Source organism: Lycorma delicatula, chromosome 1 (assembly GCF_047948215.1).
Source record: "Lycorma delicatula isolate Av1 chromosome 1, ASM4794821v1, whole genome shotgun sequence".
Lineage (NCBI taxonomy): Eukaryota > Metazoa > Arthropoda > Insecta > Hemiptera > Fulgoridae > Lycorma > Lycorma delicatula.
Genome location: NC_134455.1, coordinates 57,445,504 through 57,465,436, shown reverse-complemented (window position 1 = coordinate 57,465,436; position 19,933 = coordinate 57,445,504). Strand labels below are relative to the sequence as shown.

The 19,933-nt window shown below is 32.2% G+C and overlaps 1 protein-coding gene across 2 annotated transcripts in view; it reads left to right on the top strand.

Moving 5' to 3' along the window:
- LOC142318429 (uncharacterized) overlaps nt 1–19,933 on the top strand; it is a 202,635-nt gene that overhangs the window by 31,909 nt on the left and 150,793 nt on the right. For both annotated transcript variants that reach the window (XM_075355018.1, XM_075355025.1), the window contains exons 4-5: nt 12,377–12,513; nt 19,277–19,550. In XM_075355018.1, the coding sequence (XP_075211133.1) occupies nt 12,377–12,513; nt 19,277–19,550 (411 nt within the window). The remainder of the gene's footprint in view (nt 1–12,376; nt 12,514–19,276; nt 19,551–19,933) is intronic.

The window sequence follows — 19,933 nt, the reverse complement described above, 5'->3', positions numbered from 1 at the left end:
AATAGTTAAGAGCAAGCATAACATAGTGTTGATGAAGAGCAGAACATAATTCAGCAAATTTAACATAGACTAACATGGAGTACTAAACCAATCTCAAATCATACTGGTAAAGTACTGATACAGTATGGTAAATAGTTGTAAAGAAAATCTCTGCTTTTAGTTTAATTCTTTATTCCATTTTTTCAACGCTAATTTTCAGAAATTTGCAAAAATGTCTGTTTTTTCTTGTAAGGGTGAACTGATTTTATTTTTTTGTTAGCCACTTTGCTTTCTATTTTGGCCCAAACCAACTGTATGGCTAATCTTTGAGTGGTAAGGAGGAAGCATTCACAGAAAATGATTGTGCTCCTTTGTAATTTCATCCACAATGTATTTTTTCTATCCTGAAAGTTAATTAACTCGCAACATATTTTCATATATGCACTTACTAATGTTTTTTAAGTCCACAATCAATTGTCAATTGGATACTGGCTGTTTTGTTACTAAAATGAGATTAAATTAAGAATAACAATAACATCGGTAAAACATTGGTTTTGATTACCCTAATGGAATAAGTGTCTTATAGAACCGTGATCTTTAGAGCCTCTTCAAAATAAAAATGATATTATATAGCAATTTATTTTGTTATTAAAATCTGTGATTGCTTTGAGAAACGACAGTAATAAATAACATGAAACATTATTTTTCTGTTAGTGACATAAACTACTCTGTGAATTAAACAAATCCAGAATAGATATTATAATTTACCATGTTTTTTTTTCTATGAACAAATAACTGATCCAAAGAAAAGCAGAAATAAGTGTTCAAACAGTGTCAAGTATACAACAAAGTAATTTACTTTTCATTGAAAATGTACAGTTGTAATGCAAAGATATAAAAGCAGGAAATTATAAAAAACATCTGAGTGTAAATTTACGCTTCAATGTTACTTTATTAGTATCACAACACTGCATTTTTTAAATATGAATGTAATTTTTAAAAAAATTATGATTTCAAAGGTGGCTTGCCAGACATGCTCAGTGAATTTTGTCTCATTTTTTTAGTAGATGTTACCATGCTTTGGTTATATTTTTTGTAATGTGCATTTATTATCTCACATTTTGCATTGTATTTATGATGAATTACTAGTTTTTGTAGGTATGTACAGTTAAGTAACAATAGAAAAATCTTAAAAATCTATTTAATAAATCTTCTATTAGAAGTAAAGAATTTAAACAAAGAATCAGGTATGAAAGTATAGAAGTAGCTACAAAATTACATTAATATATCCAAGTATAAACATAATTATAAAAACATCTATAGTTATTGTAAAAGTCTATGCTATTGCTGTTTAGTAAAATGTTGCCGATCTCCTATGGTAAAGTAGTAGTATCTCAGCTTTTCCCAGGTTTGAATCCTGGTCAGGCATGGCAGTTTTCAAAATTCCATTTTCAAATTCCCATGTACAAGCTTTGAAAGGTTCTTTGGTGAATTAATTCATCAAGCCAAAAAAAAATTTTTGAAAGTCACTTTCTAGAATCAATTTGCACCAGAATGGGTAAACCACCAAACAGGATTATCATGTATGTCTCTTAAACAAGTATATTTGTTTCTGTAGTCATTGTTAATATTTCAGATGTTAATGCAAGAGTAAGGTAAAACTTGAAGATTTGATCTATGACAGTAAAGGATGGTGGTTTATGATTGATTTAGATGCTGAGCGAGATTACACAAATTAAAATACTATAGTATTAAATAAGTAAAGGCAGGTCTGTTCCTAGCGTGTGTATCTCTTTCAAATCCTTTGGTGTATTTCGCTTAGTTTTCAAAAAAATGTTGCAAACCGTACTTAGTTGTTACATATTACATTAAAAGCTGTTTATAATTTGGATACATTTTGTTTATAGCATATGTTTATTCTAAATTTTTATTTTTTACTTGATGAGTAGAATTGTTAAATTAAAAGAATTTTAATGACTAAAAGAATTGATGATATCTTGTTTGTTAATAAAATAATTATTTTATTTCATTAAAATCTCTATTTTGCTGAAAGTTCAAGCAAATAATGTTGTTTGTGTAAAGTCAACTAATTATTATTTTGACAAACAGTATTTTAATTTAATTATAGAAAAGAAAAAATATAGAATTAGATTATGAAATAAAGCATATATGAATATGGAACTTACCTCTTGTTTGTTGACTGTGAAGAGATAGAATACTTGTTTGCTGCCCAACAATATTTTCTTTCCATATATTTTTGTTTTAAGATTTAATTTAAGAAATTTAATGTCAGTGTATTATAACACCTGAACTAGGTAAAATTACAAATCTCTTTTCACAACTCATCTTCACTTATCTGATTGCCATCAATTATGTCATCAGTGATGACATAATTTTTTCAGATTTTTCTTTATAGTTCCATCTTACAAATATATTGATAAAAACTTCTCATAATTCTTCATAATGCTTAACACATTCCTTTCAGCCTTTCAGCCTTTTATTGTTATTTGTTTTACAGGATTCTCAAATAATTTTCTCAATTTAATATCCGTCAATTTAAAAGTATCTTTTTTCTCTACTACCTCTCCCTTTAATTGGATCCAAAATAATTCAATTGGATTAGATTTGCAATGCTAGGGACTACAATTTCTTGTGCTTTTATATTATTTGTCGGAATCTTATCCAGGAGCACATAATGGTAATTTTACATTATCTGTAACAGTTACATGCCTTCTTCCAAACTGTGCAATAAATTTATATAAACATTTTCTAAATGCTTCATTATTAATCTTCTAATGGTATTCATTTGTACTTCAGTTGAAAGATTAACTTGGCATTCTATATAAAACCATCCAGCATGGCAGGTAATTGGATAAATTTTCCAACTGAAACTTAGAAGACTATGCAGTTTGTATTATTTTCTGATGTATAATTTTGATTAACCCTATTTTCACTCTGGTAAATGACAGGTTAAGGATATTTTTTTCTTATTGAGTAAGAATTTAACTCGGCAAAAATGTCTGTAAACGTTTATTTTATAGCTTCAGTGGTTTTTTTTTATTTTTTATTTTTTTTTATAGAAAATTCATATTAGACAAACCAAAGATTGACTAAAAATTGAGATAGAAAATCCATCATTACATCTTCACTATAAATTACAAGCATATAAATTAAAAATTACAAGCATATAAGTCTTGGAATCATTCAGAACCATTTTTTTTTTTTTGTGAACTTCTCTCGCTCATAGAACTACTGAACTAAATGCCTAACAACTTTATCTCAATCATAATTCTGTAACCTATTTCTTACTGGAATTTTTTTCTTGGGAGATTCAAGTAATGAGCTAGTCAAGCTTACACCAGTGATGAGATAGTTAAGCTGACACCACTGACAACAGTATGATTTGCTTTGTAAAAATCCACTGTACTTAGCAATGATAAAGAACATACAGTTGCAGTAATCTCCTGGTGAAGAAATACTTTATTTATAACTTCCAAATATTTGTAAGCTATATGTGTAATTATATTGTCATAAAACCCTGAAATATTTTCGACACAAAAACGATTTAGTTTTCTTGATAAACTGCAATGGTATGTATGATTATATAAACAGAAATTATATAAACCATGACAACCTTGTCATGGTGTATACAAGGGTCAGTCAAATATAAACTGAATTTTTGTCTTCATAGCTTGTATACATACAAACATCAATGGTATGGCAGAGAGGCATTTTGATGGCAGTGATGTAAGGAGGGGATGGATTTTCCAGCTGCCTCAGCATTCGCATCTCTTTATTCAGTAGTGTCATGTCCGAACAGCCGGTTTCAGCTTCGGTTGCACTATGCATTATTGTGAAGTTTTTGATGTATGAGGGCATCAAACTCTCTGACTAGATTGCATTTACAATTTGGGTATATGATGTTATACACCCAAGTATATGATGCCCAAAAAATGTATATGAGGACATGAAGCTAGAGAAAATTAGAATCACTAGGCGTTCAAGAACAAGTGTAGCAGATGACATTTGATCAGTCCATGACATTGGGAGTTCGAAACACAATGTGGTAGAGTTAGGATGTGTTTTTGGCTGCTCTTTCCGCAAGTTGTGTGGAATTATTATATTTTATTTGTGAGTTGTTTTCCTATAGTTAATAAGGGTTTTGCTGTTTGTTTTGTTAATATTTAGGGAGTTACTGTTCTGTGTCGTGCATGCCTACTGCAGCAATCCTTCCACTAGGTAATTAAATTACGCATTTTATCGTTGACGCGTTCATTGCATCAGTTTAGTTTTTTATTTGTACGTGTAAAGTTTAATGTGTACCCCAATGCCTCCTGAAAAAAGTGTCTTTTTGTGGATAGCTGACTATCCTGGAATATTTACATATGACTGAAATTTTTTATATTGTTAAGTTTGCGAGAAAAATATTTTGTGCACAAAAAGGTTTCAAATAGATCAGCATGTCAAGACAAGTCTTCATATCTCAGGATTGCAAAAGAAAGGTCCACAACAACTTGTAACAGCGGCAAGTAGTAGTGATTTCACTTCTAAAGGTGAACAAAAAACACTTTAGCATGGATTTATGTGAAGCATTACTTACAAGTAATATTCTTCTTTACAAACTTACAAATCCTACCTTCAAAGATTTTTTTGCAAAAATATTGCTTGAATCAAATATACCAAATGAATCAACATTGTGTAAAAATTACATACTAACAATTTACCTGCATGTTCTGGAAGAAATACGCAATGAACTCAAGGATAGCATTATTTGGATTTCAGCTGACAAAACTACCGACACTTGTGGTTGTTACATTGCAAATTTAATTGTCGGTGCATTAAAACTAGAGCCCTCTTCTTCCTATTTGGTGGCCTGAAAACACCTTTCAAAGACAAATCATTTTACGATCGCCAGATTTGTGAATGAGGGTATTAAAAAAATATTTCCTTAATCTTCTGAAGATGAAAGACCGTTTATATTTCTCTCAAATGCCGCTTCCTTATATAAGCTCTCCAAGTACTTTATCCGAAATTGATTCATGTGACGTTTTTGCTCACGGAGTACATCAACTCGCTGAAGAAGTACGATCCATGTTTGGGAATGTAAATAAACTGGTTTCATCAACAAAGAAATTGTTCCTTAAGGCACCTGCTCGCAATAAGGCCTGTAAGGAAAAACTACCAAATGTGCCTTTACCTTCCGAACCAGTGGTAACTTGAATGGGAACTTGGATTTAAGCTGTACTGAACATTTCAAGGCTGTCAAAGTGTAGTAAATGACTTCGATAGTGCAGAGGCTATGGCAGTTTGTCAGTCCCAGGAAGCATTTAATGATTCTAGTATAAAAAAAAAACTTAGCTGTGATTGGCACTTATTTTTCCCACATACCTGCGAGTATTGAAAAGCTTGAAACTCAAGGTTTGGCGTTGACTGAATATATTCAGTTAATGAATAAAATCTGCCAAATGAACTTCGTATTGCCAGAGGTATTCCCATGTAATCTTAAAGAAAAATTTGAAAACATTTTGAACAATAACAAAGGCTTTGAACCTTTGTATCAAATTGATAGTTTTATTAATGGGGCAGGTGATCGTCTACCAGAAACAGTAGGTGCTAACATAGCATCCAAATTCAAATACTGCCTGGATACCTCAGTGGATGTGGAGCAATCCTTTTCAATTGATAAAAATATTTTCAGTTAATCGAAGACACACTCTAACTACCGAACATTTGAAACAGTACCTGATTATTTAGGTTTGCAAGAGTAACAAAATGTTAAATAATTGTTAATTATCAAATTTATCGATATGTTATTCACTACTTACTAACTGTATGCCGATTTAGAAATAAAAAAAACTAAAAGTTACTATTTTTTTATTGTTTAAAGTTGCATATATTGACACTTTTTCATGTTTGACATGCATATTTTAAGCTTTTTATGTTGCATATAATCCGGTCTCTAGTAATAATATATAATTACAAATATAATTACGAATACTTGTTTATCAATTAAGAGCGTAGTTTGTTTACTATAGCAACGGTCGCCATCTTGCTTCATTGTGATTGGTTGTTTTGTTTTTGCCATGGTCACATTGCCTTGTCTTGATTGGCTTGTTGCTTTGTTTACGTGTGCTCTCATTGGACGTTTGTTGGCAGCCAAAAGAGTTGAACATAACACTTTTGTGAGAGTTCAATGAAAGGTTATGCAATTTTTAGAGAGTTATAAAAGTGATTCAATGGGTTCTTGAAAGCTGGTTTCTCCTAGATTGAGTGATCTTAAATCATTTTTCATGGTGGATATGAGGCTTTAACTGGTAGGCCTGCAGAAGTGAGAGAGATTGTGTTTAATGAAAACAGTTCAGTTCCTATGTTTGTGCCTCAGCGTAAACCTTATGCTGAGGTATTAAGAGAAAATTGGAAGGACAGTTTGACCTATAAGCAATTGGAAGTCATTTTTGTAAATTTAATAGAGGGATGACAACTAAGACAAGTAAGGAGATGGACAAATTTCAGGTTGTCCTTCATGAAGAGAGGTCAAGCCTGGAAATTTGATATATACAAGAAACATAAAAGGGGGTTTGTTGTTGTTGCTGATGACAAGCAGACTATTAAGGTTATTTCAGACTCTCTCAAAGGTGGGGAAACTGACATGAAGTAGACCCCAAAAGGAGGTGGTGCTCAAGGGTCATAGTTTATGATATAGGTCTGTGTGTATCTGAGGATGAGTTGATTATGAACAGAACACTCAGATGACAGAGGGAATGTCGATTACTGTTTGAAACAGCTAGGTGCCAGGCTGAACACTACCATGATGTGTTTGAGGTAAGTCCTAATCTCTGGAAATGCTTCGTTGCAGAAGGTACAGGTTGTTTGTTGACTTTTTTTCTTGTAAGGTCAAGGATTATTTAGATGTCCAGTGTTGTTTTAAATGTTGCCAATATGGACACAAGGTGAAGTTCTGTAAACAGCTTGTGGCAGTATGTGCACATTGTGGTGAGGAGGGGCACAAGTGTGATGAGTGTCCAAGAAGTCAGAGGAGTACTAATACAAATTGCAAGCATGCAAATAAGGATTCAAGCACTCTGTGAGTAGTAAGGATTGTGGTTTTTATCAGAGGGCTGTTGATGATTTATGAATTCTTTAGTGTTAAATGGTTAAATTTGGTCAGTTAGATGCACCGGTTGCTTACATCGTACAGATTTTGCTAGGTAAGGTTACTCTTTGTAGAGGTTTGGATGTTGTTCTTCAGCATCCACATGTTATGTCTGATGATATGCAAGGTTTTTTTCATTGGAAATGATTCTATTGCGGTTCTGATAGTATATCTGCTGTTGTGTGCAGAAGGGAACTAGATTGCATCTTCTTACGGCAGCTCTCAGATATTCATCATGTTGTTCCATGTAGATGTTCAGAACTTGCATCTGTATGTTGCAAGTTCATATTTTTAGTACAGAGATCCAGCTGATTGTCATCTTGAGGTCTGGGATAAAATTCTTAGATTTTCTGGCCATAGTCCACGCCTTATTGGTGTAGATGTTAACACGAAGTCACTTTTGTGGCATAGTAAGTTCACCAATGTTGGCGGTGAATTAATTGAGGACTTTTTAGCCCAGCAAAGCTTACAGGTATTAGCAAAGCTTACAGGTTATTACTGGTGAGTTGCCCACCTATGCAAGTAACATAGATGAGCATTGGTTGTTGGGTGGATTGAACATCGATATAAGTGTGTAGGTTTATTCCTGCCAGTGTTAGTGACTAGAAGGTGGTTGATGATTGCTAAAGTGATCATAGATTGATTGTTTAAGAGATTGTTGGTGGCTTGAGTAAGTGCCGTCAATGTAACGTTCCAGTTTGGAGCAGGGTCATTTTCTGCACAGGCATGCGGACTGGAGGAAGTTTGTGGATTTTCTGTTGGACAGGCTTTGTGTTCTTGATTGAGTCTGGAGACGTTGGGTTTAGAGGACCTGTCAGGTAGGTTGTCAGTGGCTTTCATTGATGCTTCTGAGCATACAATTCCCCATAGTTTTGGTAGGGCGAGGCTTGCACCATGGTGGAATAGGGAATTAACAGGTCTAAAATAGGCTGTATGTTTTTTACGGAGAGCATCTCAATGTGAAGGTGACCCAGAATGGCAGGCAGTCCTAGTTTTGAAGTATAGCGATCAAAGGTCTCATTATTTCCATAAGGTCTGCACAACTTGGAGGGATTTTTGGCATTCCTTTGTTAGTGAACAGGAGAACAAGGATCCTTGGAGCCTATTGTGTATAGGCTTTTAGGACACAAACGTAGAGAGGATGTTCTTCTGTCAGCTCTTTTGACCCAGCATGGTGTAATATCAGATGTGTCTGAAATCTTACATTACTGCCTGATAACAAAGAAGCTGGGGGGACTGCATACCATCTGTGGGTGAGGCGTAAGGTCGCTCTGTCAAAGTGTGTCACGTATACAATTAGTATACCTGACACACTTAGTACTTAGTACTAAGGGGTACTTAATACAGGCAGGGGTACTTAGTATTAGTTTTCCTGCCTGAACTACAAATTCCCGGCCAACTAAGGCCCCAGGCCTTGATGGAACAACGGCAGTCCTTGTTCGCTTGGTAAGGGTAAGTGTGATAATTATCACATTGGTGTTCAATAAATTGTTTGGTGGGTGCTTCCCTGTATGCTGGAAGAAAGGGATTGTTGAATTGCTGTTTAAAGGAGGCGATAAGCATTCTACTGTTTGTTTGTCTTACCAGCAGTAGCGTCTTTTGACACTACGTGGCTTACTGATGGAAAACCAGTATAGGTTTCGTCCTGAAATAGGTACTGAGGACACCATCCTCTGTGTGATGAGTGTGGTATCGACAAATGTGGTGGAATATGGCTTGGAAATTTTCCTGGACATTTCTGGTGCTTTTAATAACCTATGATGGACTTCTGTTACTTAACAATTGCAGAAAGGAGCATTTACTGATAGTAGATTTCAATTATTGCAAAGCTGTTCCAATCAGTGCGATGCGATGTGTTGCCCCATGAGTGCAACTATGAGGTTGGTAAGACACTGTCTAAGGGTTGTTCCCAAGGCATTGTGTTGGGTCCTCTATTGTCGGTTTTTGAGTTTGATTTTCTTCTGCAGCTGAGGTTGCTCAGTGGGTGTCGCTTGGTGGCTTATGCTGATGATTGACTCCTGCTGGTCGAAGGATGCTCGTGGGATGAGATCAGGGCCACTCATGTATGCAGAATATATTGGAGCTGTGGGGTCATCAACACAAGAAGACGTTCAGCTCAGATAAGACCACCGTGATGCTCCTCAAGGGCTGTTTTGATGGCACATTCGATGGCAGGCCAATATAGTAAATATGTTCAGGCTCAGATGTACCTCGGGGTGTGATTGGATGTGAAGTTGCAATTCAAGAAGTACCTTCATATGTTTACCTTCAATATGTTGCAGAGAAGGCCTGTATAGCCTTATTCAGAATTTGACATGGTGTCAATCCTGATTGGGGTCTTAATTTTAGGACCATGAACATCCTGTACAAAGGCTTGTGTGAGGCTATAATGCTATATGGAACGCTTGTTTGGGCAGGGAGGGCTAAAATTTCAAAGTTATTGGTATATTTTACAGAGGGCCCAACGGCATATGTTTGTCATGGTAATGTGTGGTTAACGATTTCATGTGAGGCGATCTTGATGATTGTGGGTGTGAAACCAATTGATATTCTTGCGGTAGAAAGGGAGGAACGTTATGCTGCTGGGAAGTTGGGTGAGTTAGCTTCTGAAAACATCTGGGAGACTGAGTAGCATAGATATGATTTATAGCAATCAGGATGGGATGAGACTGAAGAAGGGCTGTACACACATGATCTTTTCCCAGATATTAGATGCTTAGATGCGCCTTCTGGATTTACCAGGATAAGTATGTTTTTTCTTTAGATGGTGCTTTTAGGGACAAGCTGGTGTGATTCGGTCTGGTGGATGCAGGTTTGTGCCTGCAGTGTGGGGTTTTAGATGATGCTTTTCATGTGTTGTAGGAGTGCTCAAAATACGATGAGTATACCGAGGTGATTTGTTGTCGTGACATTCTTGGGTCGGCACTGGATATATAGTAGAATTAGAGTAACCAGTTTAAAAGGTCAATAATTGAGGAATTTATGATTTACCTTGTAAAAGAAGATAGCAGAGGGGTATAGAGTCTTGACTGGGTTTTCCTTGTTTCTGTTGTTCTCTCATTTCTTTGTTACGTTGTATTTTGTTTCACTTTTATGTTTTTCATTTGTTGATTGGTTTGAGTTGCGTATCGAACTCACTTTTACTTGCTCAAGTAGGTGATTTCAGTTCCTTGATTCAACGTTTAGGAATTCAGTCTTCTTTAAGACTATATTTGAGATGTGTTTTGTTAATCATCTTTGTTAGTAGTACATCGATGGAAATGTCACTTGCAGCATTCAGATTGGTGGCATCTTGGCTGAGGCAGGACTGTAATATGTCAATCGCTGAGGTTTCTGAAGATGACCTCTATTAAAGCCCATCAGGGCTAAGTACAGAGGGGGTGATGTGGCAACTGGAAACTTCACATGGTGGGTGTCTTCCCCTTTGGGGTCAGCCCATGGCATTGAAGATGAGTGGCATCTTATGGTTGAAGTGCCCATTCTATTATCATAAAGCATGTTGGGTTCCAAGATTTTTGACCCAAAATCAAAAAGGGACCTGCTAGGAAATTTTCCAAAGCTTGTGAATTGATTTTGATGAGATGGAAGTAATTTTTTCATCATATAGTCAAATACGATGAGACATGGTTCCACAACTACACTTCAGAATCAAAATCAGCGAATATGGACTGGTGTAGGAGTAGAGGATTGCCTTACCCTGTAAAGGTGAAAATGTGTCCATCTGAGAAAGTCGTTGCAACTGTCTTTTGGGACTGGAAAGGCATATTGCTGGTTTATGTTTTCCCAAACATCACATTGTCAATGCTGTCAACTACTTCCAGCTTTTGGACAAAGTGAAAGCTGCCATCTGGAACAGGAACAGTAGGTGCCATCAGCCAATCAGATACGTGATTCTCCTTCATAATGCCGGAACCTACGTAGCCCTTAGCACGGGATAAACTGCAAAAAATATACTGGGAAACCTTAGAACATCCCCTGTATAGCTCAGATTTATTTTCCTACAATTTCTGTTTGTTAAGCCTTTAAAAGAGATACTAGAAAGAAGACAGCAATTCCAGAGCAACAATAAAGTAGAGGAATTTGTGAAAATTGGCTCATGATATATCCTCAAATTTTTTATGAACAAAAGTTTGTATATTGGGAAAAATGTGTTGGAACTTCAGGGAGACTGTAGAAAAACAATAAATATGTTTTGTATTTTTATTCTGTAAACTAAACAAAATTTTGATTTATATTTGATTGACCCTTATAATTTCTTTTGTGATTGAATATTTGTATGTGAGAATATTTCTATTATATGTATAGACAGGTATATAGTCTGTATACTTACAGTAAATCATATTGCAAAAATACTAGTATATTCTTTATTACATTATGAAGTTGAAAAATTTATGAAAAAACAAATTATATATATATATTTATTATATATTGGTGTACTGATGTGATTGGTGAAATAAATAAATAAGGGTTAATCAATCATACCACACAACTGTTGTGAATTTACAAATTAAACCATTATGAATATTTTAGAGAAAAAAAATGTAAATATTTCTCTGTGTTATAAGAGTGAAATAGTATAAAAAATGCTCTTGCCTAAACAGACTTATCACATTGGACAGTGTAGGTTTTCATGGTTGTGTTTTCATGTTAGTAATTTTTAGTGTTTATGTTTGGGCATAGTGATAAGACAAATTAATAAAATATGCTTTATATATAAGCTAATAACATATAGAGCTTTTGCTAAATATTTTCAATAGGTTAAATATGTTCAATGTAAGTTAATGCCATATGTATTTGTAGCTGTATGAAGCTATGAGGTATGTTGATGTTACATCTGCAATGTATTGTGTAATTATATAACCAATATTTTACCAGAATACAATCTAATATTGTATTCCAGTAACATTTACATTGGATTGACCAAATTCACTTCTAATGGTAAATCAATTAGGTGTTTGTAGTATCATTTTTCTTTTTCTTCTTGTATATGTAAAATGTGTAAATGCCGTATAAAAGCAAATCTTTTTATTTTGATTGATTTACATTTCAATAAATTTCTTTGAGTAGACTGTGGAATACTTAATACTTTCTTATGATCATGCTGTACTTGTTAAATTTACATGCTGACAGCTGGTTTTAGTTAAGTTACATGCTGGTTTTAGTTACATGCTGATAGCTGGTGTTAAAGGTTAAGTTATTACAGATTAATAATTTTTTTATTTTTATTATTGTTATCTGATTTAGGTAAGTAAAGAAGATGAATTGCCCAAGCAAGTTTGTCTTAGTTGTGTTGAAAGCCTTAATGCAAGTCATGCTTTTACTAGAAGAGTTACAGCTGCTGATGACTTGTTAAAGAAGATGCTGTACCAGAGAAGTTTTGAGTAAGTTTACTAATGTTCTTAATTTTTTGTTATTTTATAGACACAGAAATCATGCAATAGCGATATTTAAAAATCTGAAAGTTTACAGTGCTCTAATGAGATTGTAGAGAGATTTAAATATGAACATAAAATGCATTTTCAATCTATTCCATAATCTATTCCATTCTTTTTCATAAGATGCATTTTCAATCTATTCCATAGAGTGGGACAATGTTTAAAAAATTTAATGTAAAGTAACTTCAACAAAAATTTGAAAAAGTAAAACACATACTTAATGGAGAGAAATGATGGCACCAGCTTCTTAAAATATTTCCTTTAATGTCGTTAAAAATAAAATATTTTGATGTACAATGTAGCATTACTTAAAAATGCACTACAAAAATACAGTATTCACAAAATAAAAACAATATTTACATAATATGAATATATATTTCTCCTATTATGTTTGTCGAAGTCTTTATTAACTGTTTCTTTATTAACATGAGCAACAATTTTGGACATTTTTCTAGTTTCATATTTTTCAGGTACTACCATACAATTTTCGATATACTCCTTTCCCTCCCTTTTTTCTTTAAAAATAACCTCAGATTCGTATTGCTTTTAAACTCAAAGAAGCCTTCCTCAAATATCCTTCCATAATCATATCCAAATTTAGTTAGTTATGTTAAAGTTGCTGTTTCTAAGCACAAGGAAGTTTCTATCAGCAAGAGACAATTCTAAATACTTGTTAAATCTAGAAATCTTCTTTTAAATTCTTTGATAAGACTTGAAATGATTGTGTAGGTATCTGAAGAAGTGGTGTTTACTGTCTTCCTTAGATTTTGTTAAGCTTGAAAAATCAAGTAGTATTTGGCTTTGTACTTTAGCTTCCATTTGTGAAACATTTCTATTTTAAAAACCAAGATATAGACCACAAAGTTTGTCTGTAATTTAATTTAAAACTGTTAATTATTGTAGTAAACAAATTTCTTATTATACAAATTAAAATTAAAGATGTTTCAGTCTTTTGATGTTTTTGTGCATTTTGCAGTTAACACTGTAGTGTTTCTAACTAATAAAAGTGAACATGTTACTCTTATTCTAAACATAACATGCACCCATTTTGAATTGTTTTTAGTCCATAAAATAATTCTTTCTTATGTTTTAGTGTTATTTCAATGTTGGCGAAGTATGTATTTTGGGTTCATGGGTGAGGTATAACTTCTGAGGATTAAACTTATATTTTTTTTTGTTTTGATATTTTTATTTTGTTTAGTAATCTGTTTGATTATTTGCCCATTTAAAAAAAAAAACTTAAGTATTAAGTATGACTTCGGTGTGTAAAAAATATTAATGAGGATCTACTTTCTGGTTGAATTATATAATGTACGAGTGATTATATAATGTAACGAATCAAAAATTACCTATACTTCCATCATAACACCTTCAAGTTAGACAGACTGCCTTCTATGCATGCGTTTTTAAGGGTACGACTGCAATCACATGTATGAAATTTGATTTTGATAATGTCTTCTACCTTTTGGCTATTAAGTGTAAACACGTCTGTTCTGCTAGCAGTTTGCACCAAGGAAGAACAACTAACAATGAGCTGATTTCTCTGATTGGAGGGTGTGAAAGGGTTGAAATTCATTGTAAATTTTTATCACAATATAGGGATAGTACTTTTCACTAAAAGTGAATCAAAATTTTTTTGTGGATTGAGAAGTTTAAAAATAACTGGACAAGTGTGGTGCATGAAGAGGGAGCAGGACACCTGTTTAACCTCTTCCATGGATGACAAGATTCAGCATGCTTGAGAGACGACGGTACCGCTGAATAGGTGGGTTAACCATCTATGAAGTGTAGCGTCTTCTTTGAATATCAGTCATGGTTCTGCCCATCAAATTATTCACAATGAGCTCAGCTTCTGTAAAGTCTCTGTGTGATAGATACCAAGACAACTTACTGCCAAACATGTACAAATGTGTTGGGCATTTGCCAACACTTACTTGTTCCCTTCAACAAGAAAGGTAACACATTTTTAAGCAGAATAGGCACTAGTGATGAAACGTGGATTTGTCACTGTGAGCCAGAATCAATGAAAGTGTTGTTCCATGACAACACTTGTCTGCTCATGGCTTCCTACACTGTTCAAACTATCACTAACTTGAATTTTGAGGTACTCTCCCTCCTTATAGCTCAGATCTTGCTCCCTCAAACTTTTATCTGTTTGGGCCACTCAAGGTTGACAATTTTCCACAGATTTAGACGTGCAGGAAGTGTTGTAAAAGTGGCTCTCAACCAACCGAAAACCTTCTTGGAATAAATAACCAAGCTTGTGGACTGCTAGACCAAGTGCATTGGAAAGGGAGGTGACTATATAGAAAAAAGATGTAATGTTGAACCCTTACCTTTGTGTAAATAAATTGTAGAACAAAAATTATAGATAATTTTTTACTTTTACTCTTATACATATTTATTTTCATGTTGTAGATTATGCTTTACACATATTTATTTTCATATTGTAGATTATGTTCTACGTTTCTTGAGAAAAAAGTAAAAGTTTAATTGTTTATTTACATTATGTAAAATTTTCTCATAATATTTCCCAGTATTATTTTATTTTAAAATGATGAGGGTAACGTTCTTCAAAATTTGGTTAAACTATCTTTAAAATTTAAACCTGTGTTCAGTTTCTTCACTGATTTTTGTTTAAACTTTGTTTACGTCTTATGTTGTTGAATAGTAAAATATTGAAGTTCAGCAGGATTTCATTTGATATTTTCTACTAATTATTTGATTATTAAAATATTAATAGCTATTATTAAATAATATTATAAAAATTTTTCAGAATTTTAAAAAACTTATACTTCTTACATTAATACGTCATACTTTAATCAAATTATTATCATACATTGCATGAGTTTAATTAGTAGGTTAGTTTGGATTTCAAAAGATAACATCATATTTTGAAATTTCTAATATATTTATAAAATATCAAATAAATTTTTCGATCAAACATTTATTATACAAAGTAACGAAATAGTAAAGTTTTTATAGTGAGGTTTTTATTTAATTTCCTTAGTAACTGCAAAATTTCATCAATAGGCAATCTCAGGAAGTATGGTAAATTATTACACTCGCACCCTTAATTTCCACCCTTTACTCTTACCCCTATGGCAGATGTTTGTAAAAGTAATAGTGGAATATTGCATTGTCATCCGACTTTAGTAACTGTGCAAAATTTCATCAATTGGCAATGCTAAGAAGCATGTTAAATTAAGGATGCAAGATTTGAGGACAAACATGAAAAAACATTGTAAATTAAAGAAAAGCAAGTAAAAATCTTTTGATTTTATAGTATATTTATTGCTGTTTAAACTGTGTAAAATTATGTACTTAATATTTAGTTAATGTAATATAAATTTTTGATGGAAGATAGTAATGCTAAGAAGGAAAAACTGTATCCAGTGGGAGTTTATAGATATTGATGGTGGATCCAGTAAATCTAGTCAAATCAAGATAACTGATTTCAAAATTAAGGAATTAATAGGCAAATCAGAGATTGAGGGCACGTGGTTTGAATTTGATTCAGATTCTATTAATGTTTAAAAAGATAATCAGCGTGAATAAAAAATTGTTATACAGATTACAGCAGTTATTTTTAGTTTGCCTAACAGGGACATAAGTGGGAATTAATTTTTAGATGGCATGTCCTTAGATGCAGATATACATTTTTCTTTAAAGTAAAAATATTATTCTACTACTAATCAACATGCTTGTAGTATGACCAATAATGATTCTTCACAACTTATTAATCATGAAGACTATCAATTCACTCTTAGAAATCCTAAATCATTTGTGTTGTGTTGTAATGGAAAAATAAATTGGAGTAGATTAGTTGAAACCCTATGGTTGCAAAAGAAAAAGAACTTGTTGGGATATAGCAAATACAGCAATTAAAAAAAAAATTCAGTCTAGAAGAAAGAACGTGATCTAAAAATTATTCGCATGCAAGAATATAGGATTAGAGGGAAGTTAGTAGAATTGAGTTGTTGGAGAGATTGAGTTGGAAAATTAACATGTTAATTGTAAACTGTTTTAAAAAACTAATATTACCCCAGCCATAATTTATAATATTTTTTTCATTTTTTCTTATTCATTTGAATATTAATTTTCTATTATCATTCATCTTTATTTGTTTCATTGTAATGCACTACTGTTTCTATTAATATTATGCAAACTATATTGTATAACATATAAACTCAATCATAGTTTTTTAATTCTTCTGCATGAAAGTACAAAAGTACTCAAAATATTTGGTCAAACCCATTTGGTTGTTTTCTGGTCTTGTCAGCTGTACATTAGATTCGTAATGAATATTATGTGAGGAATTATGTTAGTTCTTATGTTATGTTATGTTATCTTATATGTTATGTTATCTTATGTTATGTTATGTTATCTTATATTATGTTATGTTATCTTATGTTATGTTAGTTATTATGTTAGTTCTTTGTTTGTGAAGACAGAAAATTGTTGCTTTCTATACAGACAATATTGTTAAGCAATATTGCAATTGGTACGATTATGCTTTCAACTGTCTCAGTATTTAATCTTATTCCTGTAGGTAAAACTGAAATCTCCTGTTTCTACATCTAGGTTTTTTGATGGGGTTTCTTGTTCTTGGAAGGGCCTTATGAAAACGTTTCCCTTGTGTGGTCACAACTGTTGTAGTGGTGTTTTTTGGAATTTAGTTCAGAACAACCATTATTACCTGGTGCAGATTTTCCATATTTATCAGCCTCAAATTTCTTCTTAATTTTTGATGAATTAAAAATTAGGGTGTTGTGAATCAAGCCAGGCCAACAGGGTACAATATCTACAATCAATGAATTTTAATCACTAACAGTCTGTAATTAAACTAAGTCTATGACTGTTAGTCCATTACAACAGTTTATCATTAAATGGGAAAAATCCCTTACTGTTCCTAAGTGTTTCAGTTTTATTTGGAAAGTTAGCCTTTAGGGTGAAAACCATGTTTAACAATTGCTTTCTCCTTATGAGAAATTGCTATTTTTAGTGTTGATAGAGATGTGCAGTTGCTTGATTAACTTTTTCCTTTTTTTATTACTTGTAGATATGTATTTTGCTGTGATCTCCAACATTTATAAAAAACTTCAGAACCATAATGTATGACAGTTGCAAGGAACATAAGCTATGGTGAAATAACAATGGTTTTGTTGTCTTTTGACATCATCTTTTATTTGATGTAAAATATAATTTATTGTATTTTTATGCTTTGGAAATCTGTAAAAAATTAATTTCATTCCATTTCTGAAATAATCAGTTCTGAAATGATCTCTTCTAATTGTCCTTGGTATTCTAGGTCTAATAATATCAAATTCACCATCCTAGATTTCATCATATATCTTGATAAATTCTTCCATAGTAATTAAGAAATTGCTCAGAAAAGAAATTACTTTAATGTAGTTGATTTCTACAAGTAATGTCTATTAAAACAAGTAATTAATAAAACAATCGCATTAATAAATCATGCTGTATACAAAATTATTTGTTTAGATAATTGGTTACTTCAGGTCAATTTAAATCAGCCTCACCAAGAATTTAAACTTGGATAAAACTTTATTTCATTTTGAAGAAAAATGATTTTTTTAAATGTGCTTTAAACTATATGCTTTACGACTTTTAACCAGTCTTGACTTTTAACTATAGCTTAAATTGAGATTAAGAAGGTGGACCTTAAAAGTTATTTTTAAAATAAATTTTGTTATTAACAAAATATCTGTATGATCTAAAAAGTAAAGCTTTGTAAAGTATGATCTAAAAGTAAAGCTTAAAAAAATTGCAATATTGAAATGTTTTATTAAAATAATTTTTAAAAATAATTGAAGGGGTTAATTTATGCCTTGGAGTTGTTTGGAAAATTCTTTAAATAATACTTACCTTAATCCTCAGTCATTGATGCCATGTATTCATACTGTAAAATTAATTATCTGTTTTCACGAAAATGTGTTTATAATCAATTATAAAAAAAAAAATATTAAGTTGAGGCATGGAAAAATGTGCTACATACAAAAATATTGTGGACGTGCTCTTTGCTTATTCTGGTTTTCTTTTTTTAGTGCTCAGGACAAATTCCTTTTTCTATTTCTTAATTAGAGTAAAGATTTAATCAAGAGTATTCATAGGTCTTATGTAAGATTGTAAACTGCATCCCTTAAAACCTAATGGTTCCTCAACATCTGGAACAACTTAGGGAAAGTAGAATCCCTAAAAAAAAATTTTATCATTGTTTGAACTGTATATCTGTATCTGTGGGGTAGGCATTTGTATTATACAATAACTGTGGTTAGTCTTTATAAGTGTCTTTATAAAATGAAACCATACAAATGAATTGTACAAGGAAAATACATTTATGATTATTTAGTCATTATGTTCCAAATTATTAATATTTGTTTGCAGATTTTGTATTACACTAATACTGTAGATATTAGTGAATTTTTAATATAAAATATAAAAATTTTTATATAATTTTTTGTAGCTTTTCTATAGATTTATATAATTAGAGATAATTAACAATTACATGATTTATAAGCAGGATATTTCATATATGTTTAAGGAATTTAGTAAAATTAAATTCTAATCACTTTTGTGACTGGCACTCAAAAACTTTAAAAAATTCTATATGCTAATAATAAGAATTGTCAAATTTGTGTGATAAATTTTTAAAGGTTATTTATTAAGTATGTGTTGTTTTTAATAGGATTGAAAGCTCAACAGAAGAAGAAAAATGCCCTTTATGTTGTGAAGGTTCAATGAGAGTATTACCTGCTGAGGAATTACCTCTCATAAAGGAAGAAATTTTTCCAGAATCAAATGAAGAAGATAATGTAGAACAGCCGTGGGGCAATGGTGATATAGATCCTGATGAATATGATGACTATGATGAAGACGAAAATAGTTACTCTCAACCAAAGAAGCGAGGTCGGCCGAGAGGATCAAGAACTTCTAAGAGACAGTATCCGTGGGATGATTTGGTATGGTGTTACTATTCTGTATGTGCACATAAATACGATTTACTGTTATAATATCCTGTATTTTTATTTATTGGTAAAATGCTGTACTTATTGATAATTTATCAATAAAAGTATTATTTGGGTGTAAGCACATGCTCATATAAGATAGATATGTTGTCAAAAGATTATTGTTATATCTATTAAGTCCAATCTCTTGGGTAGGAGTGCATTTATCATATTAGTTGATAAATCTCCTACTAGCTGTAAGTCTAAATCCTCTTAGTTTTTCTTAGGATAATTTTTACAGATATCTTCCTGTCATAAAAATATGGTGGCTTCTGTCATGACAGATTTAATATTGCGACTTTCTTTAATTAAAATATATTGTTAGATACAAGAATGGA